The sequence below is a fragment of the Ammospiza nelsoni genome, chromosome 9, assembly GCF_027579445.1.
Source record: "Ammospiza nelsoni isolate bAmmNel1 chromosome 9, bAmmNel1.pri, whole genome shotgun sequence".
NCBI lineage: Eukaryota > Metazoa > Chordata > Aves > Passeriformes > Passerellidae > Ammospiza > Ammospiza nelsoni.
In genome coordinates this window covers 17,777,208-17,805,179 of record NC_080641.1, presented here as the reverse complement: position 1 = coordinate 17,805,179, position 27,972 = coordinate 17,777,208, and the positions used below count along the sequence as shown (strand labels likewise).

Genomic DNA, 27,972 nt, shown 5'->3' with positions numbered 1-27,972 from the left:
CTGATTTCACTGGAAGGAGTTACAGTCCTCTTCTAAAGAGGGCACATTGAAACATACTGAGTGTTTTATTGAAAACCTTTTCCTCAAGGCCACTGTATCTCACAGGTCACAGCTTCCTGTATAATAATGCTACTGGGAGAATTTGTATAAATTAATTCCATTTGTATAAATTAGGTTTTCTGTAGGAGAAAAAAAAAGATATATTCTGTAGAAAGTGTTCAGAATGGAGCTCATCTGTGCACTAGACATTACTTAAAGCTACATGTTTGAGGTTCCTTGATTTATGTCTCATCTAGTATTTACCATTGCATTACTGGCAATCTATGTTGTTACATTAGAAATTATATCCATATTGCATATCTCCTCTGCTTCTTACTCTTTCTAAGCAAGTATCATAGCTTTCATCAAAAATATTCCATGGTCAAACAGTGAGTGTCTAAAGCCATTTTGTCTGCTTTACAGGGTGGATCACAAAGTGGATCACAGGGTGGTCAGGTAGGTAGATTTTTATTTTCCATTGGTAAAAACATTTAAAGCAATTCTAATCCACAGTACAGTTTTCTTACACATGGGGATATAGACTCTTGCAGAGTCTCTCCATGTCCAGTCTGTAACTCATTCTCCGCAAACATACTTCTTATCAGCCCTGAAATTCCACTTACATAAAATTGGAAGTTACATAGAATTTCCATAGAACTCAGCAACATAGGACAGCTGTATTCAGCTCTCCAGCATTATGACTGCTGCTCTTTTGTTTTCACAGGGTGATTCGTACTATGGTGGTAGCCAAGTAAGTATTGCCTCCCAACAAGGTGTTATGATGGTTTTAACTTCTGTGATGACTGATCAATATCTTATGGGCAATATGGTGATGTAAATAATATAAATCCTAATTATTTTATTGTTGGTTTTTTTTAGCAGAGTGGATCATCATCCTCCCAAAATTATGGTGACAACCAGGTAGGCAGACCTTGATTTTCTCCTGGTAAGAATTTTTATAATATTTGATAATTTATCCAAATATCTTGAAAATTGTATTTGTTCAAAGGACTTCTAGGCAATTGTTTATTCCAGCTTTACTGCCTCTGAACCAAATCACAGTTTCTTCTGAAGTAGAGTTTATATTTGTTTGTTTTATAGGATGGATCCTACTCACAAAACTATGGTGGTGGCCAAGTAAGTAATACTCTATTTCACTACTTATACATCACTTCATATAAACTTTAGCCTCTGGTCAAAATCAGGTTTTCTATATTGTAGCTTTCTCCAATTTTGATTGAGTTTTTTGTTTGCTTTAAAGGGTGGATCATCGTCAGACACCTATTATGATAATCAAGTAAGTAGTTCTTTCTCCTAGTTATATTTTAGTGCCTACATCAACTAAAAGATCTAATAAAACATAATTGTTTCAGTGCTTTCTGTGATTTGGGTTTGTTTTATTGGGTTTTTTTCTTTTTTGAGGATTGGAACATTTTCTGTCAGCCGCTATTGCAGCTATGGATTTGACTCCTTTTTTTCGGATAAAGATCCTAATTTAATTTAGCTCAGCTTCTTCCTTGCATGAGCATCTCTTCTGTTGTGTAGAGTAAACATGAAAGTGTATTTGTAGCAATTCATTTTTATTTGTAGCAATTTATTTTTATTTGTAGCAATTCATTTCATTGAGGAAATAACTGGTATCCAATGTTCTTCTAGGAGTCACAAGATTCCTCATATGATAGTAATCCCAACGCCTGTGATGATGTGAGTATGCTTTCTCTAACATATTTTCATCACTACATTTTTCATGTAGATGAGAAAATATTGGTCTGCTAGATGCAGTCTTTGGAGCAGAATGATCCAGAAAGAATGCTGAGCTCCCACACTAACAGCTGTTTTAGCAACTGTCTTTTCTCTGGCTGAAAATTGTCACTATATGTTTACAGATACAGTTAATGCTTTTAAACGCATTTAACTGGATGAAATGAAATATGAAAAAAACAATTTAATGGCTTTGCAGAAACAGACATTTTTCTAAAAATCTAAAGGTACATTTTACATTAGTTAAAAAAACACCTGCAAGAAAATCTTTAAGTACATACAATGAATACAAGAAGAAGGGACAGATATCCCACTGCTTTTCATGTTACATTTGTACTGTACTAAGGTTGTTTGACAATGTTTTTCAGACTGCAATGGTAGAATTTCAAACTAATTTAGACAAAGCTATGGAGAATGGGAGCAAAAGTGATTTTTGTTATGTCTGTATGCAATATCAGAAACAATTTGTCTTCTTTAAGCTTGCTTTATTAAAATAATTCTTTAAAAAAGGAAATAATGAATTCTTTTCCAGAATGACACTACCTACAGTGCCAATAGTCAGGTAAGTACTTTGTTTGTTCTGTAGTGTTCAAATCCTGATGATTAATGACAATGTTAGTAACTAAACACTTCTACATTAGACCTGTGCGCCTTTAGTATATGATTACTTTATACTACCCTTCAAAAAGTTAATTATTTCTCTGTACTCAAGGCTGCTGCACAATTATTTGAAATGACACAATACTTCTAAGAATATATACTAACATATTTTCTTCATAATATGTCCACTTTGGCTGGATAATTTGGGCATTAATCACCTGTGTACATGAGGCATGTAGCCATGTCAAGCTTTTCTCACTTACTCAGATTTAATGTCACTTACATGCTGCTGTTGTAAAGTAACATTTGTGCCTGGTATTACCCAGTATTACTCTCTCTGTCAAGACTTTCCCTCTGTCCTACAAGCAGAAACAGTGATTACCATGAATAGATTGTGACCAAGCAAAGGCTGTGTTGTGTAAATAATTTATGTGTAAATAAATTACATTTTCTCTACTCGTTTCTGTTCCCAGAAAAGCTGTTTCCATCCATCACAGCCTCTTTTATTTTACTGCCATCTAGAGTAACCTTCTGTCATCAGCTACTTGCCTCTTTAGTTCTCAGCCATTCACTATTCTGCTTCATTGTTTTCCCTGTTTTTCCTCTTGAATTCATTGCATTAGGTTCAATTAAAAATGTTCTGAAAAAAAAAAATCCTTCATCAGCAAGCCCTGTTTAGCAGCCTCCTCACTTCCTCCTTAGTACATGAAATATGTTAGTATTCCCTTGGTTATCTCTATCCAGTCTGTATGGCTGGACTGCTTTGTAAAAGAGTTGGCATCTAAAGCCTTTCACAAAGAAGGATGGGGAATGCTAAAAAGTAAAAAAAAAAGAGAGAGAGAGAGAAAGGATCCTTATAGAAATTGTGTACTAAACTAGAGTGGTTCAGCTGAGGGATGAGGGAGACTCCCCCAAGCAGGAACTTCTGTTGAAAGAGATAAACTGAAAACAGACAAAAAATATGCTTTTAAAGAATCTTACTGCTAATAAAACAAAATCTCTGGACATCTTCCTTTTCCAAATATCACCCTAAGAAGTAGTAGATTTTAGTTTAAGTATTTAGTGTAGACAACTACAGCTATAAGGTACTAACAGTCTTGTGGTTCCTTTACAGCGTTCTGGTTGTGCAAAGAAGAAAGTTGTTGTTGCCCGAGTAAGTAACACTTTTCTTCTTTTACTTTTTGCCTGCTTGTAGGATTTTAGACCTAACTATACCTAACCTGTCTTAAATATACCTAATTTTTCCCTAATCATGTTTATAGTAGTCAATATCTTCCTGCATGAGGGAAAAGGAAAATAAAATTACTTGGGTATTTGTTCTTTGGATGAATCTCTTTAAAGAAAGTATATATATGAGAAAAAAAAAAAAGAAAAAGACATGAAAATCATGCTTTGAAGTATAGTCTAGCTCAAATTCCTGTTCTTCATTAAGCACATACAGATTTGGTCCAAGCTAAAGTTAAAACTAAATGAGTATCATACAAACAAAGGACAGCTAACATTTTAGCTGAAGAAAGATAGAATAATAAGTAAGGAACAATAAAATTTCCTATTTTATTATGCTCATAATAGGAGATACAGATATCTCTACTGTATAGTTGCAAGCCAGACTCAGTAGTAGCCTTATAAAAATTGTAAGCAAATAGTCTTTTATTTTATAATAATGCATACCTACTCAATGCACACAATAACGGGTCTAGTGCTCTTATAAATAAATAATATGGAAAGAAAAAAATACCTATCGGTGATCACAGAATTTTCATCTCCTCATTGTAAATGTTATTATTCTTTTACAGGACACATCACATGTTCTAAGCAGAAGAGCCTATGATGTACAGGTAAACCATTCCTGTCCATTTTTTTGAACAACTGCTGGTAGTAGTAAGCTTCTAGCTCCTTGTGTATTACCTACAAAAAAAGAAAAGGATCTAATGTCCACAAAAAACAACTAATTCTCTTTAGGGTTAGGCCTTTCTTCCCAAATAGAACTATGTATTTTATTTTATTACCCTTACAGATATGAGTCTTTTTTTTCTTCACAGAATGCCTCTTCTCCTTCAAACAGCAGCCACTCTGACATGCAGGTAATAATGTACTGTCAACTGCATAATATCAAGGGGACTTTTGATAAACTATAGATCATTTTGCAAGTTAGGTTCCAGTAATTTTTTTTGTGCTGAAGGATGCTATTTTGATTTGACAGCATTTCCCTATAATGTTGTAATTTTGCACAGTTGTAAATAATGATATTAGGCTCAGAAAATACAGTTTCTTCTGTTCCTTCACCCCACTAACCAGGTAAGAATTGCAGGTGTTTCTTTAGATAACATTTTGTAAAATTAGTCTGAAAAGCACAAACTACTTATTTTCAGATTCTTATTTTAGAAACATCCTTGCATTCTTCATTGCAATGGTCATACATATAATTGTTCCGTTTTGCATTTGGTAAGAAGGTACATTTTAGGGATTGCATACTTCTGTTACAAAATTAGGTCCAACTTTCATGTTCTGTAGGATATACAGAATATATGCTGTAGCAGTGCTTATATTAGAGAATTGTGTGAAATTTAACTGATCCAGAGTGGCACCTTGTTCTGTTTTTCTTAATATCTTGGATTGCTACCCATCCTAGGGGTTTGAAATCCTGCTACACCAGCATTATGTAGATTTAACAGTAGCATAGTCCTCTGTCTCAGAGAGTTTGGAGTTTAAATCAGCATTGCAGACAATCTCTGAGTTCTGGAAGGTAAGAGTTTTCTGAATTAGTTTCCCTAATGCCCATTTCCTGTGAATTTTATCAAGTTGCTTAATTAGGTTTCATCCTAATTTATATTTTTACAAAAATCCAACAGGTTATGTTAATTGGTGCAGGAAGTAATAGAGTTTGTAATAGTTTTGTACTTTAGATTCTAATAGAATGCTTTAATAAAATATAATTGTTTTTTTCACAGGGCGGATCATTTATTGCAACCAGTGGATCAAGTAATCAGGTCAGGATTTTTCTTATTTTTAACTGGTCTTCTTCAGATAGATTCCTATTAATTAACTAATTAAATTCAGAAATCAGAGTTTAAGTAGTTTTACATGGAAGATTGGTGATGATATGCATTAATTTGTAAATTAAGTGGCCCTATTCATATTAAATTTATCAGAAATGGCTCTCTGAGATGACTTTTTAGCACTGTTTCAACATAACGTGTTTTACTGGTGATAGCATAATGGGATTCTCCTCACTACCTTATACTTCTCTCTTGCTGAGGCATCTGTCATTGGGACATCCCACTGGGAGATGCATTATCAGCCTGACTTCCAAAGCAAATGTTAACAGTACACATCTGTGCTGTCCTCTCATTTGTTCTAGGTACAGAAGTCATACCTTTATAGTCTCACAGACTTTCTTCCCTAAACAGTTTTGCAACTGAAATAAGATTTTATTTTAAATTTTCACAAAGCAATAATTGGGGTTTTTTTGTTGTTGTTTTTTTTTTTTTTTAATTTGTAGGGTGGTTGCATTTGTCCGGATGGAAGCAGTGGTCATAGACCGGTAACTATATTTCTGAGTTTATACTTCCTTCTACATAATGGAGTGCTTTGAATCAATCACCTGTAAATATGGCCAGTTGGTTAACACTAAATATTAATGGTGATTTCCTTAATATGGGTAGAACTGTATACAATTAAATGAAAAAATAAGTTCCACTTAACTTCATAATTACCATTTGACCACTAATTTTCTGTAACTGTTCTTGGTGATCCACATGCTCTGTCACTTAACTATTATGTGCCAATTATTCATTGTGTTCAAAAACCAGTCAATATACTTTGCAGTAACCACAGTACTTAGTTGCATCCAGCTTAGTTTCCTTGTCTTTATCACTGGTGCAATAAAATACTGGGAATAAAAATATCAAAATTTGATACATATTTCAAGAAATAATCTCTTAAATCAACATTTAAACTGTTCCTTCCTATGAAGAGAATAATTGAAATTTCAATGTCAGTTGCACTGGATAAACTTTTCTCTTAGGCAATGCCTCTGGTCCAGGAAAAAGGCCAAGGAATGTGTTTATGTGGACATTATAGACTAGCTCTACCAGGCTCCTGGCTTTTAAAGTCACCTTGGATTTTAAAGTAACCCGTCTTCTATCAGGATATGTATCCCTGAATCTTTAATTCAAGCTGTATTTACATAAACCAATTTGAATGGTGTAGAGTTTTTAATTTCAACAAGAAACATTTTGTTAATTATTCTTTCTGTAAAAAAAACCCACACTATTTAAACAAACTAATTGTATAAAGAAATTACTGCTTTCTGAACTTATTAACTTAAAATACAGCAACAGCAATTTTGGTCAGATGCAATACCACCTCTTTCATCTAATTGAGACTAAGCAGTAATCATGGTTTACATGCTTTAAAATATAAACTAGTCCATTAAAATAAATAATAATGAAACTTCATTGAGGAAAAAATCTTTTTATTTGTTGCATGATTGTACAAAAATCCATTTATAAGGAAGGTGGAGACCTTTATGCAAGTTTTTTTCATTCTAATAAACATTTTTCTTTGCATGCTTTAATTATTGCAAAAAAAAAAGTTTTTAACAGAAATCCAGCACAGCTTGGTTGAGGAGAGTGCATTTAGTTGCTATCAACTAAAGGAAATTTTCAACCTGAAGAAAATAAGACATCAAAATAGGACAGATTAGAAAACCAGTTCTCAATGCAGTTGTGTCAACTTTGATGCACAAGAGACTTATTTTCCAATTTGCAATCGTATCAACTGATCAAATTAATTTATGATACATTATGTAGCAGTAGATTTGATCTTTGCTTTCATGGCCTTATCTTCATTTTCTGTCCAGGGCCCTCTACACATGGCAGCTACAGTTCTCACAGTAGCATGTAAACAGATCAGCCAGGACAGGGTACATTCTAATAATAGTTAAAAAGCAAGCTCTGGGTAGATGTATATGCACACATAAACTACCACTCCTAAATCTTACAGAAAAGAGAGAGTGATCTCCTTCCTAGGGCAGTGCTCACAGCACCAAGCCTGACAGAGTTCAGAAAGCATCTGGCACATGGTGTGACTCTTGGGGCTGGTCCTGTGCAGGACCAGCAGTTTAACCTCAAAATCCTCTTGGGTCCCTTCCAACTCAGTTTATTCTAATTCCTTGAGAAATTCTTGCAAAATCCTTCTTCTAGATTTAAAAGCTGCGAGTTACAAAACAGTCTCTTTAAACCTGGAGAATATTATAAATTAAGAGTCAGAGCTACACATATTTAAACCATCTTGTTTCAAAGGAAAATGTATGTGGATCCCCAAATACCTCACACTCCAATTATTCTGCTTTTTCTCCAAGCTTTATTTAAAACAAGATCTTAGTCTACAAATAGTCTCAGAGGAAGCAGTCTAACCATAGAATAATTCTTCCCCTGTTTTTATAGAAGGGGGAAATGGCAGTTACAGTGAATGTCAGGAACTGGTAAATAGTCTTCCCCTTTAAGTGATGAGCTGAAAAACATGCTCTCCTAAATACTCTTTACACTTTGAAAGTCCAGTATTCTGGCAGTTTTTAAAAAGGCCATCAAGGTAATGATCATCTATAAAAACGTGGAGTCTGCAAGGTATGGCATAGGATCCTGAGATTAGAAAAGGAAAAATAAATGTTAGTAGTACTTTCAAATGTTTTAACCTGAACAGAAAATTACAGAACCTGCTACAGATTTCCTTATCTATAAAAAAAGTACAAACCAGCATTCTATTTACAGTCGTTGCTGTAAAGTTTTATTTGAAAGAATAGAAATTCACAGTAGAGTCACTTATGTAAATGTCTGTTTGCAAGCAAATAGCTAGTCTGTGTTTTCATTTCAGGGAGCCCCAGGTTCTTCATACAGCACATATTCTGGTAACCAGGTAAACATTCAGATAAAATGCCCTATTCAGAAACTCCACCTAAAACCTTCCCTGAAGGAATAGCTAGATATAAACCAGTAACCCATTCTGTCTTCTGCACAGGGAGGGCCTTACTACTACCCTGGAGGATCCTATGGACAGGTAGTAGCTCTTCCTCCCTCACCAGAGAATACAGACTCCCATCCTCCTGGTTCCTTCACTGCCAGTATTGTGGGTGCCATGACATATTAAATTTCAGACCTGACTGTTATCCCTTAGAGCAGAAAAATTAAATCAACCCTGATGTATCCTGGTGGTGTGAAACTTGACACAGAACAGTATAGAATGGTCTCCGCAGTTTCTTTGCAGAATTCAAATTTCAGCAGGCCAAGAAAATTGGTCCCTGAAAATTTCTTCCACTTTAAAAACAATGGTCTTGAGTTTTACTTAGGCACATAAAACTTAGCTTAAAATTGAGAGAAAGGGTAAAGTGAGAACCAGATGCACAGGCATTTAAACTGTCATCTGCAAGAAAATAACTGGTCTGTGTTTTCCTTTCAGGGTGGCCCAGGTTCTTCCCACGGTTCTTACTCTGGTAACCAGGTAAATATTCTGGTCACTGTGCCTGCTCAGGAGCAGCCTAAAAGTATTCTTTGAGAGAGCATTTAACTACAAAATAGTAAATTTCTGTTTTCTCTGCAGGGAGAGCCTTCCTACTATGGACCTGGTGGATCTTATGGAGAGGTAGGTGCTCTTTCTTCATTGTAGAAATAACAGACTTTTATCTTCATTCCTATATTTTCAATATAGTAGCTGCTGTGAAATATGACACCCAAGAGTTGACTCTATCACAACACCTAATAATTCTATCAGCTGTCTGTACCTTACAACATGCAATCTGTCAGAGAAAAAGACTAAATTGTGCTTCCAGCTTCCATGGAATGATCTTCCATCTAACTAAAAAATTAGTGATATGAAGCTCCTTCTTGTTTAAGAGTACTGCCCTGGATTGAGATTTAGATCCATTGGTATTTACACCATCCTGTTTGCAAGCAAATAGCTAGTCTGTGTTTTCATTTCAGGGAGCCCCAGGTTCTTCATACAACACATATTCTGGTAACCAGGTAAACATTCAGATAAAATGCCCTATTCAGAAACTCCACCTAAAACCTTCCCTGAAGGAATAGCTAGATATAAACCAGTAACCCATTCTGTCTTCTGCACAGGGAGGGCCTTACTACTACCCTGGAGGATCCTATGGACAGGTAGTAGCTCTTCCTCCCTCACCAGAGAATACAGACTCCCATCCTCCTGGTTCCTTCACTGCCAGTATTGTGGGTGCCATGACATATTAAATTTCAGACCTGACTGTCATCCCTTAGAGCAGAAAAATTAAATCAACCCTGATGTATCCTGGTGGTGTGAAACTTGACACAGAACAGTATAGAATGGTCTCCGCAGTTTCTTTGCAGAATTCAAATTTCAGCAAGTTTTACTGCCTGAAGATTTCTTCCACTTTAAAAACAATGGTCTTGAGTTTTACTTAGGCACATAAAACTTAGCTTAAAATTGGGAAAAAGGGTAAAGTGAGAACTAGATGTGCAGGTGTTTAAACTGTCATCTGCAAGAAAATAACTGGTCTGTGTTTTCCTTTCAGGGTGGCCCAGGTTCTTCCCACGGTTCTTACTCTGGTAACCAGGTAAATATTCTGGTCACGGTGCCTGCTCAGGAGCAGCCTAAAAGTATTCTTTGAGAAAACATTTACTACAAAGCAGTAAATTTCTGTTTTCTCTGCAGGGAGGGCCTTCCTACTATGGACCTGGTGGATCTTACGGACAGGTAGGTGCTCTGTCTTCTTTGTAGAGATAACAGACTTTTATTTTCCGCCTGTTCTGTACTCGAAAGATGGAAAACACTTTCTTGGAAGAACCAAATTAATCAGCTTTTAAAAATTTTCTTTGCAGGGAGGGTCTTCTTATGATGGCAACAGTGAATCCTATGGTCAGGTAAATACTCTTTTTTTCCATTTTGTGTAAATGTTGCTGAGGGCCAATACCCTGGGTGAAGTAAATATACAGCTATATCTGTACTTCAGCTCTCACTATACGAATGAAAGTGATCTTTTATTTGAGGAATGAGTGAATTGTATGTACTTTTACCTAGGTAGCCTGAAAGTTTATAGGGCAATAAAAGGTGGGGTGCCTCCAACCTTTATGGGTTATTCTTCTCAAAAATGCTAGCTTTGAGTTACCTGCAAGATGGAGGTCTCTTTAAAAGTGGAATTAGAATTTGCGTTTAAAAACATGTAACATTAGTATTGTACAGGCACATAACTCAGTTGCTTAACAGTTCTGATAAGCAAGTAAATAATAATATTTTTTTAATCTGCGAGAAGATCCCTACAGCAAGGAGAGAGAAAAAAAAGGCAGCACCTGTTTGCAATATGAAAATTATTTATGTTTTCTGAACAGGGTGGATCTTCTGTATATAGTGGTTCTGAGGCTTACGGCCAGGTAAATGTTATTTGTCTCCTACATCAAAAGCTTAAACCTGCTGTGTTGGTTTTTATGTGTACTGGGTTCTATGCTTCAGTTATTTTTAAGTGACCATGACCATGAAAATGCCATTTTAACTTTTTTTCTCTTTACCTTTGTAACAACTCAAAATGTTTCCATAATGCAGAGAACATGATGCACTATGCATGCTGTTTTTCGCTGTGACTAGCCCTGTGACTGTTTAGTGCTTTAACAACTTTATTGCTCATATGTTAGCTCATTCAAAAGGAAAATACTTCATGCATTTACTTTACATACCTTACTTATGCAGAAGCTGTTGAAAGTTTAAATAATGGGATTTTTTAATATTAAGAATGATAACTTTGCAATTTAACTTCATTGAAAAGTTTCTCCCCTATAAAAATGCATGTTTGCAAGGAGGGGTTTTTCCCAGCCTCTTCTGCTTAAGCCTCTTTTCTGGTAAAGTTAAATATTTTTTCTTTTCTTGCACATTCCCTAGTTTAGGTAAAATTTGAGATTCTAAGCACTTAGCTAGTTTTATTCTTCTATTTTATATACCCCACAATTAAGAACATGTAAGAGAATTTTTTACATGAAAATAAATGCTTTTCCATTATTTTACAGGATTCACCTGCCATGGGAGCCAGTGAAACTGAAGATAGTGTAAGCATTTCTTCTCAAAAATATCAGTATCTTCATTCACTACCTTCTAAAGTATCTAGGTGCTTACATGGACCTTTACCTTATCTGATGTCACGTGATTGTGCTATACATGATAAGAACTTCACAAATTAAAATTGCAGTTACAACAGTTCCAACTTCTAACAATCAAACATTTTTTTAATTTGCTGTTAAAAGTAGCAATTACAAAGAAAGCTCTTTTTATTTCACGATTTCTATCAAAACTCAATATTTTTATATGACTACTTCTCTTTCCATCCCAAATTAGCACTACATTTTGTTTGTTTTTCCAATTCCAGACACATGATTCAAGTTCCTTCAACTACATATTGCATAGGAATGGTCTGTTTTCATGTAGTGTGGTGAAAACTGCCTGCTTTTCTTTAAAAGATGCCTTTTCTACTGACTAAAGTATATACTCTATTAACTCTGCTAAAGTCTGTTATAAGACTTCACAATTTTTAAGTCTTTTCCAGGGTCCTGGTCAGTAGGAAATTGCTCTCTGCAAATAATTACAAATTCAGCTGTGCACTTTAGTCACAAGTATACTGTGTCAATAGCTTCAATGCAGTTTCTGAACCAAATCTTCTTATGGATATTCAAGAAAGCTAAAATATGATACTACAGAGGGTCCAAGAAGCCCTCTGAAAAAAAAACTAAAGTGTAAAAATAGATGTGTACCACATTTTGGTCTTTGAAAAATCAAGACAGCTTTGCAAATGCTGATGTTTTCCCCTGAAACATTCTGGAGGACATAAAACAGATTGAGATGTGACCTCATTCCTTTATTTCACTATATCAGGATTCAGCTTTCAAAAGAAAGAAATGCCATTCTCCAGAAATGAGCTGAGAAAGAATTTGCAGACTGCTTATCCTACAGCCTACATCTTCAACCTTCCCACAAGCAGTACCTCCCTTTGCTTCCCCCCCTTGCTTAGAAAGAAGCAGTAATATTTTCCATGGCAATAACCAGATTCTGGTCTTTTTTAGGATTCCTCCTCAGCGTCTGGTGGCCGCCAGAGTGAACGGGTAAGAAATCCCTCCTTTATGTAGTGCCAGGTGCCAGCCCAGTGCCAAACCTGAACTACATTTCCTGTGGAAAGCCTGAGGCAGTTCCAGTGTGGGACAGAAAGCCCTCAAGCCCATCAGGAATGAGGATATGGTTAAAGAGTTTAAGTACTGCTAGAAATCCCAGCTGATGCTGAGGTCTGCTCCTGAATCTCAAGCTCACATCACAAATGTGATAGCACAATTCACTTGTTCAGGTCCTTGTACTTTTTAAATAATTGATTGACTGCAAAGAGCTTCAATACCATGATTTTTCCGGCACTTATTCTAAATGCAACCCTTTGCTTGTTGTGCTGTATGACTTACTTTGAAGGCTTCCATTTTCCTATCATTTTTATATGGCACATAATGTATTTATTCTAATGACACAGACTGAGAAATTATTTTGTTGGAGATTTAACTCTTTCAACTGTTGTATCCTAAAGATATCTTCCACCAAAAGAGCAATTATCAATAATAATGAAAGGCATGTGCTCTTTTATATATAAAGACAGTATATTTTTAAAATTTTTCTTGAATAATCCATGACAGAAAATTAAGGCATGTGGAGAAGAAAGGAGGAGTGTTTTTCTTCCACTCTGATCTTTCCAGTTTTTGGGGTTTGGTTTTTCGATGTAATTTCATTTTAAATACATTTTTCCAGGATTTTTATTCCCCAGGAGGCAACCAGTCAGGTGGACATGTAAGCATCTATTTTATTTATTATTTGCAGTTCTCTTTCAAAATGGCTGTACCATTTAAAATTATCCCAATGAGTAAATGACACCAATCCATTAATTTCCTAGAAATTCTCATGACATCTGGAATCATGTCTTGTGAAATCAAATTGAAAACTGTTTGAATAAAAAAATTAAAAATTGTGTGCGTAGAACAGTCTTGTTCTCCATAAGCCATTTCAAACAAAAATAAATTGTGTCTTCTTTTTGCAGGGGTCATCTTCTCAAAGTGGCAGCTACTCCAGTGGACAGGTAAATACTAAATCTTTGTATTTTTGACCTGAAGTATTAATCAAACAAAAGTTTGAGGCCTCATGTTGTATTACAGCAATTTTTAATCTGTGAATGAAAAAGACTTATTCATTCTTCCTTACATAGCTCTATGTAAAATTCCAAATGCAAGTAGAGTAATCAAAATACAATTACTGTATTAACTGATGTTTTAACATCAGGAAAAATGAAAGTAATAAATATTTGGCATTACTTCATATATTTTAAATATAAAGCAAGTGATTTTTATTTTTTCAGGACTCATACTCATCTGGAAGCAGCCAGTATGGTGGGCAGGTGGGAAATTTTTCTTCTTTGCTGTTATTGTGAGGGGTTTTCCCCCAGTGTTCATATTTCAAGAAAATATTACCAGATTAGCAATACCTAAGTTTCTGGACTACTCTGTGGTTTATTTTATCCTCATTGATCTTTCTATAGATAAAATTATGTTCTCAACTAATATCAACTTTTTAAACAGTTAAAAGTGTAAAAGACGTTACTTTGTATTTAAATGCATGGGTCACAGAAACATTCTTAAACAAGAATGTAATGTTTTCAGGGTTCATCCTCCTCAGGAGGCAGCCAGTCTGGTGGACAGGTACGAACTTCTTTCTCCACAGTCTTCAGCTAGGCTTGTGTCAGGGACTCTAATTTATTTCTCTTATCTTTCCTTTACAAGAACTGTTTTCCTTCACCAGGAAAACAGAACTGTCCTTCTTGCCCAAAGCCTCAGCAACACATAGTTTTCTTTTGCCATTTGTTATTTGGACATCCAGCAAGCCAGAGCATCCAGCAGTAATTGTTTGGCATATGCATGTCAGCTTCTCTACCTGCTTTGGTACTAAAGTTCATGCATATTGAAAGTGTAGAGTGAGACACTGAATGGTGAACTCCTGGCCACTTCTCAGTTAGTTTTATCTGAGGAGAAATCACCTGTTTTTTGTATCATCTGTAACATGAAACTACTGCATGTACTCCAGGTGCTCTGGCCTGTTTAGAAAAAAAAAATGCTTTCTATGGTATTACTCAGAATTTTGTATTCATCCTTTTGCTGAGTATTATTTTTATGGTAAAAAGTATTATATTATTTTTATGGTAAAAATTGTAGGTAAGAAAATTTGAAGATAAAAATGAGCATTTTGTTTCCCCATCAGAGCAATAAGTGCAGGAACAGTTGCATGGGATGAAACAGACTCAGTGCTAGAAGCTGGGCAGTTAAAATGTGGCTTTATGGTTTGTGTGCCTGGGATGGTAGAAGTAATTTGAGTTGTAGCTAGGACCCATTTCAGTCCTGTGCTCTTGACATCTTAAACACTTTCTGCATTCTTTACAGGGTGGATGTGATTGTTCTGGGACAAATTCTGTAAGTGCTACTTGTTCATTATACATTTTCTTTTACTAAACTATTTAACTGAAAAAATATGTGAGATCCTATTTATTTCCAACTTAATTATTTTAATGTACTCTAAAATTTACATTAATTGTTCCTTTGGTGAGTTAGATGGTTCTGATATGGTAGAAGTTATTTCTTATCATGCCAAGATTCAGTGTTACAGAATCATTGAATCATTTAGGTTGGAGAATGCCTCAGGTCCAACCAGTAACACAGCACTGCCAAGATCACCACATAGCCTTATCCCTAGGTGCCCCTTGTACAGGTCTTTTCAATACCTCTGGGGCTGGTGACTCAGCCCCTTCCCCAGCAACCTCTCCAGTACTTGATAATCCTTTCAGTGAAGAAATTGTTTCCTAAAATCCAATGTGAGCCTCTCCTGGAGCAGCCAGAGGCCATTTCCTCTGGTTCTTGTAGCTTGAAAGAAGGGCCCAGTCCCCATGTGGCTACAACCTCCTTTCAGGGAGTCATAGAGAGCAATAAGGACCCACCTGAGCCTCCTTTTGTCCAGGCTAAACAACCCCAGCACCTTCATCTGCCCCTCTTAAAGCTTGTGCTCCAGACCCTTCCCCAGCCCCTTTCCCATTTTTGGACACAATCCCACACCTCAAGGCCCTTCTTTGAGAGGCCCAAAAGTGAGCAAGGATTCAAAGTGGCAGCTTCATCAGTGCCCAATCAGTGTAGGGGGACAATCCCTTCCCTAGGGCTGCTTGATGGCCACATTATTTCTAATAAAAGCCAGGAAGCTCCAAAGCTGGCAGTGAGCTGCATCTCTGAGCAGTGATGTCAGTTGCTATACAGTATTTACAAAGATGTGTATTTCTTCTCAAAAAGCCCAAAAAAGATTGCATTAAACAGCAGAATTAATTGACAAAAGACCTATCATGAAACTTAAAATAATATCCAGTCTATAAAATTGCCAATCATAAAAATTTGCATCAAAAATCAAGCTTTACAAAATTTAATATGTAAACAAAACAAAAAATGGAGCGACTTCTCACTTGTGCTTTTAAGTCCATATGAAATTATTTAAGGACTATGCAATAGGGTAATCCCTGTTTTCAAAGCAATTCATATGTGGACAATCAACATGTAGCATGTAAAGGACATTCCTGCACCTTGGAAATACTCTTATTTCCTAAGCAATAAATTATAGGTAGATACAATATGATACTTCATGATTTATGGTCTTCTGGACCAAAAAAGGGCTATTTTATCTATTGGCAAATTGATAAAGTAAGTGAAGTATAACTGATTTCAGGCTGTGATATTCTTCCTTTGAAATGCCATGAAACAGACATTCTAAGGTTTTGTTTCATTTATAGTTTATGACCAAAGACAAAGACTAATTTTTCTTTTCTTGTTTTCCTTTATAGGGTGGATCCCCTACTTTAGTCAGAAGTGATTCCTCTGCAAATGTAAGAAATGTTCATCAGCTTTTAAGAGTGTTCTCTGTTTGCTTTATCAATATAATGGCTAGAGAGGATAAAAAGAGTCAGTGCCTAATAGGAGTCATACACTTGTGAAAATAACCTACTTTGGTTACAATTAAAAATACACACAGTACATTCTTTTTAATTGTAACAAAAAATGCACACAGAACTTTCATGCAGCACTCCCAGTTTTCCTTTCCATTTGAAATAGTTTTCACTCAAAGAGAAGTCTTACAATGAAAAATGTTGTTACAAACACAGGTAGATAACTGTGCAAATATTTACTTTGGGAGTCAATTCTATTGGATTCCTTGGAATTATATTAAAAAATCCCCCAAGGATATGGATTTATGTGATTTTACTGCTCTTTTTTCCCCAGGGCACATCTTCTTCTGGAGGCAGCCACTACAACAGCCAGGTAAGCATTCATTCCAAAAAGAATTATTTACCACTGCTGAAAATGATTGTTAATTCATTCAGTTAAATTCAATTTTTATATAGGAACTGGGTAAAAAGAACAGAAGCCCACCAAGTGAAATTCATCATTGAGTTAGATATGTCCTAAAAATTATAACAATGGATTTTTTAGCCAGAAGTGTCCTTTGTGAAACTTGCAAAATGAAGCTTTAAAAAAAAAAAAACAAAATACAAAACAAAACAAAACAAAAAAAACAACAACAACAAAAAAAACCACAAAAAACCAAAACAAAAACCAACCAAACAAGTGTGGGGAAAGAATGAATCAAAGTGCATCATTTTGAATTCCTATTTGATCTAATTCCATTACAAAGGAAAAAAAATCCTATCTCCCCTCTTTAAAGAGACCTTTTGTTGTATGAGGTTTCAGCAAATTTTCTTAGTTTGGTTTTCAGAGTCCTGTTGGTAGGTAATATTTTACTGCTAGCTCTGCCCCAGCATTCAGCTTTCCAAATTAAAAACTTCATTCTCCAGAGTGAGCAGAGAAAGAACAGGACAGAATTTCACTTTAACCATTCCAACATCTCACACAAACAAAGCACTACGTCTTCGCCTTCCACCCTTGCTAAGGATCTCAATTATTTTCCCAAATTAGCTTGCTCAACTGAAATCCTAGTTATTAAAACATTCTGAAAGCCCTGCTCACCTGTCTTCCCTCTTACCTTGCTCTCTTGCTCCTGTCATCCTGGCAGAGTCATGTTTTTATTTAAGGAAATCCTACTGCAGGTAATTCACTCAGCTGATATTCTTTACAGGATTCATATTCCTCTGGAGCTAGCCAGTATGGAGGACATGTAAGTTCTTACTTTTAATATTTTATATTATATTTTTAAATAAATAGTTGACTCATATTAAGGACCTCAATTTAATATATCAAGAAAGTTGGCAGTGGTCTATACTCTGTGGTGATATTGTGAATTCAAGGAAGACAAAAAAACAGAGTTTATTTTGGGATAATTACACACAAACACTCTACCAAAATATAGGTGCCTTTGCCACTTCTTTCCATGAATTAGATATTCAGAAATAACTAATTATCAATTTTTTTCCAGGAGTCATCTTCTTATGGAGGCAGCCAGTATGGTGGACAAGTAAGCATTAATAGTCCCCATTTTTGTAGTTTATTTACTGTCCACCTGACTGACTCTGTCTTAGCTTTAATTTAATCTAAAATCTCTTCAATAAATCTTTCTCTGTAGTCTTCTGATGCTACTGTAATTAAACAAAACAAGTTCAGATGAAGATCATTATCTAAGACTAAGAAAAAATAGGATGTGAGATACTTGGCTGACTCAACTGACTCTTGAAATTTGCAGGACTAGATATCATGTCTCTCTGAAATAAATCAGTACTTTATGAAGCTAACCATAATTTTTAAAGCCTCCTGAGATGATTCTATGCATTTATGAAGCAGGTGTAAAAAGGTTTCAGTTTCCATTTTTTGTTTATTTTCAGGGTTCACGTTCCCCAGGAGGCAGCCAATATGGTGGACAGGTAAATATTCTTCCTTTGTAGCATTTACTACTTTATCAAAGAGATTTGGCAGTCCTCTGAGTACAAGAATATTTTAAGGCGATTGGGGTTTGGTTTGGGGGGTTCTGTCCATTTTTTATCTAATTTGTTGCTAAGTATATAATGGCTATAAATGTATGGGGTCCCGAGCCACAGCAGAGTTTTTAAGATGGAATTTCTGATGCACCATGGTAAATGCAGATGAGCCTCAGCCATTTTGGCAAGTCTGGTTCAGTCCACTGACAGTTCTGGAGGGAAGGAAACTGGGTACTCCTTCACATGGAGCATGGTTTAAAGGAGTTCAGTGATATGGATATAGAGATTATTCAATTCTTTTTTGTTCAGGGTTCACCTTCTTCAGGAGGCAGCCAGTATGGAGGACAGGTGAGAATCTCTTCTCATTCTACACCAAAACCTAGTACTTTTATATTGACTGAAAAAATACTTTGTGAAAAAATCTGTTTATCTAATAAAAGATAGGTATCTAAAGATATATGCTTTGAAGCAATACCAAAACTGTGGGGATCTGCTGCCTCTGTTGTCTTAAATGCAGTTCTGGCCTTGTTCTACCCTCCAACCTGCCCTGTTGCTGTCAAGGTTTCTTATCTCTAACAGTAAGGAAGAAGATTCCTCCCTCCTCCACACCATTTCCTTCAGAAAAATGCAGTATCAGAGTTGATATCTGAAAAGCAGTATGGTTAAAAATAGGAAGAGGGGAGAAGGTGAGGACTTAGTAAGACTCCTCATGCCCCTGTGAAATGAAAGATGACAGATAGAGTTCCTGGTGCTGCCTGGAGGTATAGCCTCTAATATGGAGTGACACATAAAGCAATAGGCTGAGTGTTTATCTTCCTGACATTTTTCATTGTGCAACAGAGAAAAAAAATAGTGCTTCTTTAAAAAGCTCTTTAAAAAGCTTTTTGATTTGAGAAATAATTGGCACCTTTGCTACAGGGTCCATCTTTCTCAGGTGGCAGACCTTATGGAGGACAGGTGAGAATTATTTTTCTGTTTATGGGCTGTTTTCTCCATTGTTTGCCTTTTCTTTTTTTTTTCTTTTTCTTTTTCTTTTTCTTTTTCTTTTTCTTTTTTTTTTTTTTTTTTGTGAAAATCAGAATATTTTTTAAAGGAGTGTCTTACAGCAAAACAGTGTTTAGGCAGAATAGCTGAATATCTGGCTCTGCTGTGTCAGACCACATAAGCAAGGTATGGAAGGCTACTGTGAGCACACAGTCCAGGGCAGCAGCACTACCCACACCTGCCTGAAGCTGACTTTGATTCAAACTTCATTGTTCTGTTTAAACAGCAGCCACTGTAAAGGCTGTCAGTGGATTTCAGTACGGTTATAAAGTACATGTTCATGTCTCTGTGGCACTTAAATCCAAGGAAGACAAAAATGTGGTTTTCTTTGACAGGTCATGAGCTAAAGAATGTGCAACAAATACAAATGCTTCTTCATTTCTTTAGGGTATAGCTTCTTCAGGAAGCAGCCAGTATAGTGGACAGGTAAAACATCTACTTTCATGGTACTTGCAGTTTGGGTACACAGCTCATCAGGAAAACAGACTGGTATTTTTTGCAGAAAAGGAACATTCTGAAATAGAATAGCTTTAAGCCAGACTGAAGCTGGATTGCTAAGTATGAGTTTGGAATATCAGATCACATTAAGACCAAATGACACAGGGGCCTGTGACACGGGAAATGTCACAGCATGGAAATGTTTCTTCAACATATCATGGTTTAAGATAATTTTTTGTGTTATGTTTAAATGGAAGCAATTTGAAATTCTGAGAACCACAGAGAAGTGAAAATGTTACTCAGTAACACACAAGTAATTAAGTTACTTATTTCTTCCAGGGCTTTTCTTCAGGGGTCAGGCAGTCTGGTGGACAGGTATGTTTTCTTTCTCTGCACTGTATGGTTCTGCTAGTGTCATATATTCCCAAATTGCTTTGTGTAACTTCCCTTCACAAAAACTGTTTCCAGTCACACATTTAATCCAGACTGAATGTGGAAAGTGAGACACTGAATAGTGAACACCTGGCCACCTCTGAGTTTTACCAATGTAGAAGTTACCTAATAGGCCTCCACTGGAAGTCATCCAAAGAGCACTGCATGTATCCATAAGATCATAGAGTATACAGAATTGGAAGGATCCATCAGGATCAGCCAGTCCAACTCCTGGCCCTGTGCAGGACACCCCAAGAATGACACCATGTCCCTGAGAGCACTGTCCAAATACTTCTTGAATTCTGACAGGCCTGGTGCTGTGATCACTTCCCTGGGGAAATTCTAATTGCTCTGGTATCCTCAAGGAAAAATAAAACATAAGCAGTATTACTATTCAGAATGTTTTACTTATCCTTTTGTGAGTAGGTTTTTACTGTAAATTTTAAATGAGAAGTTAGAAGATTCTATTTTAAAATTCAATTAGTAAGTGCACATCTAGCCTAAAAGGGCAGGGAAGAGATAAAAAAACTTCCTTTTTAAATAGAGCTTGATAAGTTGATGAGTAGTGTTTCATAATTCATTTTTTTAGAGTAGCAGAATATGAGTTTGATTTACTAATTCAGAGGCCTATTCCAATCATAGACCCAGGAAAGTAAGTTTGGTTGTGTTTTGTACAGGGTGGGTGTGTGTGCCCCGGTGGAGGTTCAGTAAGTATTTTTTGTCTTTATATATTATTCATAGTATTGGAAAATTCCCAAGGAGCTACACTTCTTGAAATAATTCTGTCTGTCAAGTTCTATGTATGATGAAATCTTTTTCCACATTATGCTAAAATGAGCAATTAATTTTGAACCTGCTAAAGGCAAAAATAATAATTGACTTGGAACCACAGCATTGTATTCAAAATGAGCTACTCAGTTTGTAAGAGAGGCCTGGGACTTTTCTAAGAATCTGTTTCACAAATATCTCATAGTGTACCTGTTGGCTTTTGGACTTTGCTCTTATGATAGTTATTAACAATATGATTGAACTAGTGAAACTTAGATTAAAATCTTGGCTTCAAATGCTTTCAGAATGGGGTAGAGAAACACATTTGGGAAAATTAAAGCTATTTCCATTTTTCTGTCTAACTAGTATGTTTCCTATTTCTTTGTAAATTCCTGGAAAAAAAGCCAAAAAACCCCAAAAATATAAAAAACATCCCCCATCCCCCACCCCCCCCATTTTGCTGAGATCAAGTTAATTTACTTCTGAAGGAGGCTCAGTTACCTGCTTTTCTTCCAGTGTAGTCAAAAATTGCTTGGATCACAACTTCTCTTTACTGGTCTGTGTAATGAAGCAAAATGACATGCCCAAGTATATAACCCATGGTATATATGCCAGTTCTGAGAATCAAAAGTGTTGAAAACAACATATAAATTAGAGTTTATATAAGTAGAAGTTATATAATAATAATAATACTCACTTATATACACATTATATATATATATATATATGTACATATATTCCTTGGCATATAAATCAAGACAAATCAGAATAATAGTAAGCAGTGTAAATGACTTGATCACTGCAATAGGTCAGTTTGTTCTCTTGGATTTCCTCTGTGTGACACTGAAGTTATCACAGAGTAAACATTGCTGTTTCTATTGAATGCAGGGCTCTTTCTCAGGAACCAACTACCATGGTGGACAGGTAGGCAGTTTGTCTCTAGCATTTACACAGACAAGTTCCTCAGGAATAAACATGGCTCAGTTTTCATCTGTGCCAGCAGCCATTAAATACTGAGCTCAGTTTAGTCACAGAGATAGGTAAAATAATTCCAGAGAGTGCAGGGGCTTTTATTCAATCACAGTTGACATTTCAATTATGTCCTTCTATATACAAGAGCCAAGGTTTGTAGTTACTTTGTAGTTATAGAAGCTTTCTTACCTTAAAAAATTACTGAAGAATCATTCACAGGGTTCATCTCACTGCATAAATCAACAATATGATGTGTGCATAATTAGTCATTTGCCATTGCATTAGTAACTGTGTAAAATTCTGCCAGTTAATCAGTGTGATGAGTATTGTTTATATTATATTAGGTCCAGGATCTTTTTTTGCCATTTAAAAATTTGTTGCTATTAAAAGAATTGTTTATAAAAAAATTGCATTCTTTTTATAGGGTTCATATCCTGGAAGTAATCAGTATGGTGGACAGGCAAGCAAATTTTCTTTGTTTTCAAGATCTTACTTCTATTTGCAATTTATCAGCTGAAAAAATATGCAGTACATTTACTGCCAGTTTTTTAGGGTTATTTTACTCCTAATAAATATTTGAAAACAGGGACTGTCAGTAGCTGGAGAATACTCAAAATAGAGTAGGACAAACAAATTTCCATGCAAAGAAATTCCATAGATCATAATTTTAGTTGTTTTACCTCAGAATGCCTCTTATCTTAAGTGATTATTTTAATATTTACACTAAATACTTGGAAAATTTGGTACAGAATAAGCCAATAGATACTGCTTAAAAAATATAAATTCAGGTGTGTTGCACACAATAACACTACTTTCCTCTTCAGATCACTTCAAGACTCTTCCCATTAAGCATGTACCTTATGCAGACTGTTTGCCACTGATTCAGAAATGTTACTAGTGCAAATAGCTGACAAGTTAAATGCATGACTAACTCAAAAGATGGAGCCTATTTTCATTAGTATTACTGTGTTTGCAATGTCTCACTCTACCATGGTAAAAAAATTAATTGCTTTTTATTCCACTGGCAAGCATTGGTGTTCAGTATCACTCTATTTAAAAGATAATCTCACGTAGAATGGAGAGGATTCTTAACACTGCAAATATTTTCCCCCCCAAACTACCTAATTGGTAATATCAACAATGTTTCTACAATAATACACATGGTGCTCTCTAAACATGCCTGACATAATAGAAAATCACAAATAAAGTCTATTTTTTTTTCTCTTCAATAGAGCCATATGTAAGACACTTTTGATCCATTTATTTGTGGAACAGAACAGTCTCAGCAGGTGTTTTGTGACTGTTTGCCCAATTTATTACTTTCAGTTGTTGAAAAACTTCGAGGCATTAGATCAGAAGTCTTTTACTGTATCTTTTTAGATTAATATACTTTCCAGATTATGACTGAGATCTCCTGTTAGAAGTCCTGTGATGTTTCACTTTGCACAGAATAATGAAAAGTAACCGCTGTTAATTTTCTTCACCTTTTTATTTAAATAGGGATCTTACCCCTCAAGAGGCAGCCAGTATGGTGGGCAGGTGAGTATTCCCTTTCCATCCCATCACTTCATCTCTTTCCTAACACACTTTATAGATTGGGTCAGTTACTTGATGCTAACTGATACTTTAATTTGGCCATTTTATTAAATTTAAACAGTGGAGGTAATATGGATTGAAACTGTTTCAGTAAGGTGAATAAAAGATTTGGTTACAATGAGTTACTGTTCTGTGTAAAATATTCCTTGAACATACTATAGTTGCCAGGCTCTATTTTATAACACTGCTTTCTTGATTCTTGTGGTATGTAGTACAGAGTGCAAATTTTAAGCATCCCATTAACATTTTTTTGTTCAAAGAACACCCAAATAAGCTTGTCCTAAGTACTACAGAAATTGTCTCAAGACAGTGAAAATTATTTTCCATTAATTAATATAAGTTTGATTTACTTGTTACAGGGCTCATATCCTTCTGGAGGCAAACAACATGGTAAACCAGTAAGTACAAAGCATTCAAATTTACCTTTCACTTTTCTTATACACCTGCTGAAAAAAAAAGGTATCAAGTTAGTTATGGACTAGACAGAGAATTACTTTAATATGCAAAGAGTGGTACATGATTTACTTATCTGGGATACTCTCAACAAATGCAAACACAATATTTATTTTCACACAGTTTTGAGACAGCACTTTACTGTGTAGCTGAACTAGTAATCACAGAAGGAAACCACTGGATTTTTGTGTGTGTGTGTGTAAGGAACTTCTGAACAGCTATTTCTGTTTAAATTCATAATAATAATACACTTTTTGCTCAGAGCTCAGTTTTCCATTGATTTTGTATGCATTTATCTTAAGTATTTCTGTTGTGCTTTGAAGAAAACACTTTCTCTTGTCAAAGGAAATAATAGTTGCCATTTAACTATGCATATTTTCAACTTCTACCATTTCAGACTACTCTTTTTACTGTGTAATTTGGACCTCACTCCTGCCATTCAATGGCAGTTCATACAAATGTTTTAGCTTATCTCTTATAGAAAAGATGTATTTGTTATTAAAAAGTGATCGTAAATGTTACATTTTCTAATACATGAATCCTAAAGGGGAGACATTTTCGTATGTATGTATTTGATGGCATTTCTTAAAGACTTAATGATTGTAAAATTTCCTGTTGGCAATGCCATTCAAATAAGCAGAGCCACTTCATGAAAAAACTGAATAAGATGCTTTCAGAACATCTAATTTTTCTGTACCTACTTTTATTTTCAACTACCTTTCTTATTAGAGTTTCCTTTAAGTAGGGGCTATATAGTAAAGGCCTCCTATAATTTTACTTTTTTTTGTTGGTGCTGTCTTTTTTTTACCCAAATGTAACCATAGACTGGTACCAGGAGAATTATGGCTTAATTGGACCTTATTATTTTTTCTATTCCATATATTAAACACAACTATAAACCAGTTCTTTTTTCTTGAGAATTTTGCATAAAATTTTCCAATACAACATTTGAAAGAACACACATCACAGAAAATATTAAATATATCTATTTCAGATTAGATTTTGCCTGGGATTTTTGGATGACTGGATACAAAACAGTGTTCATTCTTCTCTGGTCTTTAATTACAGATAGCAAGAGTATTTAAGCACAAATAGACTTAGAGGCAAAAACAGTTATCTTTTTTCAGGGTTCCTCTTCCTCAGGATACAGTCAGCAAGGAAAGCCAGTAAGGATATTCTTCTTTCAGTATTCTGCAACCAAATTAGAAATGGGGATATTGGGTTTTAAGATAGGTAACAACGAGAGTAAAATTTTAAATTATGTTACAATAGTAAATGTATGAGAAAAATGATCAATGAAAATTGGAATATTTTGCTCAAGCTTGAACCTTAGGATGAGGCAGCATTTATTCCTCCCACAGCAAAGTTTTTTATTCATAGGAACATGGTTGGGTCATTCTGATAAGAATGATACATTTAAATATCAGGGTAATTGTTTCAGTTTCCAACTCTGTAGTTTGGACAAGACACATTGCTTTGACCCATTCCTCTGAAACTCTTCCTGCAATAAAAAGGACATAGCTGTGCTTATTTGAGACCATTAAATTCAAATAGGGGGGAAAAGTGCAGTGAAAATAGTAAAGACCCTCTTATGTCCAGGGCATTTTCAAGACTGCTGTGTGCTCTTTGGACAAAGTCCACTGCAGCCTTGTAGGACAAAATTAAAAGGTTCATAATTATTTCACAGGGTGGCTCTGGCTCAGGAAGCACTTACTCTGGGAAACCGGTAAGAATACTTTCATCTTTTCTCAGTAAACAAAGAACCTGGGTGGTGTGCAGAGAAATTTTGGGATGATTTGGTCTGAAGAGAACATTCTCTGTTAATATTAGTTCAAGCTTCCTCTAGAACAACTTAAAACCACGCTGTGGGTTAAGCTATTAAAATCTTGTTGATCACAGGAAAAAACTGTGTTAGAAACCATTGGCTGGGAACATTCCTATAAATTTGTTTGTTTGTTTGTTTGTTTTCAGCAATCACCTTACTCAGGCGGCAGTCAAGTGGTAAGAACTTTTCCTCTGTAGTTTCTACTGGTCTCTTCCTATAAATGTCACAGAAAACTGAAAGCTGTCAAATTTCCTACATCTGAATAAATGTTGGAGACCATATGTGCAACATAATAAATTAAATAGTCTTAACAAAAATGAAGAAAAGTGGGACCACATAGGTGCTTTATACTTTTGACCCTATCACTGAAAAATAGGTGTTGATAGAAATGTGGCACTTGATCTTTTGACATCAGAAGTGTCCATGTAATAGACAGGGCTAATAGAAAAAGATTTCTCTAAAAATGTCCATGCTTTTATAATAACAATAAAGAGAACTATTTAGGAATGGGTTTATCAAATTTCTCTCTTTTTTTTGTTTTTATAGAGCTCTGCTGGGAAACACTCAACTCCCCAACTCCTGATGTTATTCAGTGTTTTGAGTGCCTTTGCTCTCTCTGCTGCTGCATCAAAATGGTCTATATGAACTTCTATGGCGTTACTTGACATCCTAAACACTGATTATAATCTGTATTATTAATTACTTAATGTATAAAAAAATACCATTAAGTCAAATTGGCAGATGCTACTTGGCTGTTATGTTGCATGTCTAGCTGGTATGTCATGTCCCTCATTAGTTTGCCTCTGGTTTTAGTCATTAGTAGTTCTCATTAGTTGTGTCAGTGTTTTAGGCATCATTTTAAGAGAGCATATGGTACCCTACCTATAGGATATGTTTTTATTTCCAATAGGGAATGCTATGAACACCTACATGAAATGATTGGTGTGACAAATGAATACTTAGGGAAATATTTGGTTATTAGCCAAAGTGGACAAGGTGAAATAAATTGTTGTATATGCAAACTGAGCACTGTGCCTGTTAATCATGGCATAAGGTAAGGCTAATGTATACTTCTTAAGCAGTTCTCCATGGGACAGAAGAAAAGATACTGAAGTAGTATCAGAGTATTTGTTTTAGTATTTTGTAATCAAATGCAAATTCAATATGGAGATTGCAAATCAAAAAAAAAAACTTCACAGGACTGATTTTTTTTTGGTTAATAAAAGTTTATCCATTAGAAAAATGAAACAGTCAAAGACATCATGTACTCCATTCAAACCAACTGCAAATACCTAGAGTTCTGTAAAGAAGCATATGAGGCATATGTACTCCAGATCAGGCTGATGAACTAAAATCTGTGGAAAAATAAAGCCTTTTTCCTTGAAGGAGTAGAGAAATAATTAAATTCATAAAACTAATACCATCTTGGCTCCCTTTCTCAAGTATTTAGTTTAACCTGTGATACCTTATGTATCTGAAAGGTTAATTTCGTGAGTGCATCTACAAACAGGTCCATCAGTGTGCTTGCTGAAACACCAGGGCCCGTTTTTGAGTTCAGCAGCAGTTCCTCACCTTGCAGCAAACTCTTCTGGAGCTCTCAGAGCCACCTTCTGTTTGGTGTTAACGAAGCGCATTCACCTAAAGCATACTTCTAACGAATGTGTTATCTATTGAACATGTGCCTGCTATTAAAATGTCCATTGTTAGTAGTGTGCTTTTCTGTCACGGTTTACAATTGTAATTGGTGGAAAGAGGTTTCGATCCAAGTTCTCCTACCAGCTTCCGCGGGGCCAGGATTTCACCCTGTTTGATGTGCAGCACTACCCTTTGCCAGCCATCGGTAAATCAACCTGCAATTGACGCACAAAGTTATGCCTGTTTACAATCTTGAAAATTCGGTGGACAATTTGTTTCTTGGACAACACAGAAATGTTCTGTTTGAGAGGCCCGTACCTTAATTCGAACCAGCCCTACCATTCTCTAATAAATTTGTGATGGGTTTCATACAAAACGCTGGTGTCAGTGGCTGCCGAAGCGCCCCGCT

The 27,972-nt window shown here is 35.5% G+C and overlaps 1 protein-coding gene across 36 annotated transcripts in view; it reads left to right on the top strand.

Moving 5' to 3' along the window:
* LOC132076649 (hornerin-like) overlaps positions 1-27,939 on the top strand; it is a 48,393-nt gene extending 20,454 nt beyond the window's left edge. For 7 of the 36 annotated variants that reach the window (XM_059477844.1, XM_059477835.1, XM_059477857.1 and 4 more), the window contains 46 exons: positions 463-495; positions 764-790; positions 919-960; positions 1,141-1,176; positions 1,301-1,336; positions 1,696-1,743; positions 2,333-2,362; positions 3,515-3,553; positions 4,197-4,238; positions 4,443-4,484; positions 5,352-5,390; positions 5,903-5,944; positions 8,278-8,319; positions 8,422-8,460; positions 8,860-8,901; positions 9,001-9,042; positions 9,381-9,422; positions 9,525-9,632; positions 9,956-9,997; positions 10,096-10,137; positions 10,263-10,304; positions 10,770-10,811; positions 11,439-11,477; positions 12,486-12,524; positions 13,207-13,245; positions 13,493-13,531; positions 13,808-13,846; positions 14,109-14,147; positions 14,883-14,912; positions 16,319-16,360; positions 16,755-16,793; positions 17,608-17,646; positions 17,905-17,943; positions 18,308-18,346; positions 18,710-18,748; positions 19,319-19,357; positions 20,222-20,257; positions 20,992-21,021; positions 21,971-22,006; positions 22,479-22,514; positions 23,555-23,593; positions 24,010-24,048; positions 25,231-25,269; positions 25,791-25,829; positions 26,075-26,104; positions 26,475-27,939. In XM_059477844.1, the coding sequence (XP_059333827.1) occupies positions 463-495; positions 764-790; positions 919-960; positions 1,141-1,176; positions 1,301-1,336; positions 1,696-1,743; positions 2,333-2,362; positions 3,515-3,553; positions 4,197-4,238; positions 4,443-4,484; positions 5,352-5,390; positions 5,903-5,944; positions 8,278-8,319; positions 8,422-8,460; positions 8,860-8,901; positions 9,001-9,042; positions 9,381-9,422; positions 9,525-9,632; positions 9,956-9,997; positions 10,096-10,137; positions 10,263-10,304; positions 10,770-10,811; positions 11,439-11,477; positions 12,486-12,524; positions 13,207-13,245; positions 13,493-13,531; positions 13,808-13,846; positions 14,109-14,147; positions 14,883-14,912; positions 16,319-16,360; positions 16,755-16,793; positions 17,608-17,646; positions 17,905-17,943; positions 18,308-18,346; positions 18,710-18,748; positions 19,319-19,357; positions 20,222-20,257; positions 20,992-21,021; positions 21,971-22,006; positions 22,479-22,514; positions 23,555-23,593; positions 24,010-24,048; positions 25,231-25,269; positions 25,791-25,829; positions 26,075-26,104; positions 26,475-26,573 (1,902 nt within the window). In that variant the 3' untranslated portion in view covers positions 26,574-27,939. The remainder of the gene's footprint in view (positions 1-462; positions 496-763; positions 791-918; positions 961-1,140; positions 1,177-1,300; positions 1,337-1,695; positions 1,744-2,332; positions 2,363-3,514; positions 3,554-4,196; positions 4,239-4,442; positions 4,485-5,351; positions 5,391-5,902; positions 5,945-8,277; positions 8,320-8,421; positions 8,461-8,859; positions 8,902-9,000; positions 9,043-9,380; positions 9,423-9,524; positions 9,633-9,955; positions 9,998-10,095; positions 10,138-10,262; positions 10,305-10,769; positions 10,812-11,438; positions 11,478-12,485; positions 12,525-13,206; positions 13,246-13,492; positions 13,532-13,807; positions 13,847-14,108; positions 14,148-14,882; positions 14,913-16,318; positions 16,361-16,754; positions 16,794-17,607; positions 17,647-17,904; positions 17,944-18,307; positions 18,347-18,709; positions 18,749-19,318; positions 19,358-20,221; positions 20,258-20,991; positions 21,022-21,970; positions 22,007-22,478; positions 22,515-23,554; positions 23,594-24,009; positions 24,049-25,230; positions 25,270-25,790; positions 25,830-26,074; positions 26,105-26,474) is intronic. The other 29 variants (XM_059477846.1, XM_059477839.1, XM_059477841.1 and 26 more) reach the window with 29 other exon arrangements.
* Positions 27,940-27,972: the final 33 nt, after the last annotated feature.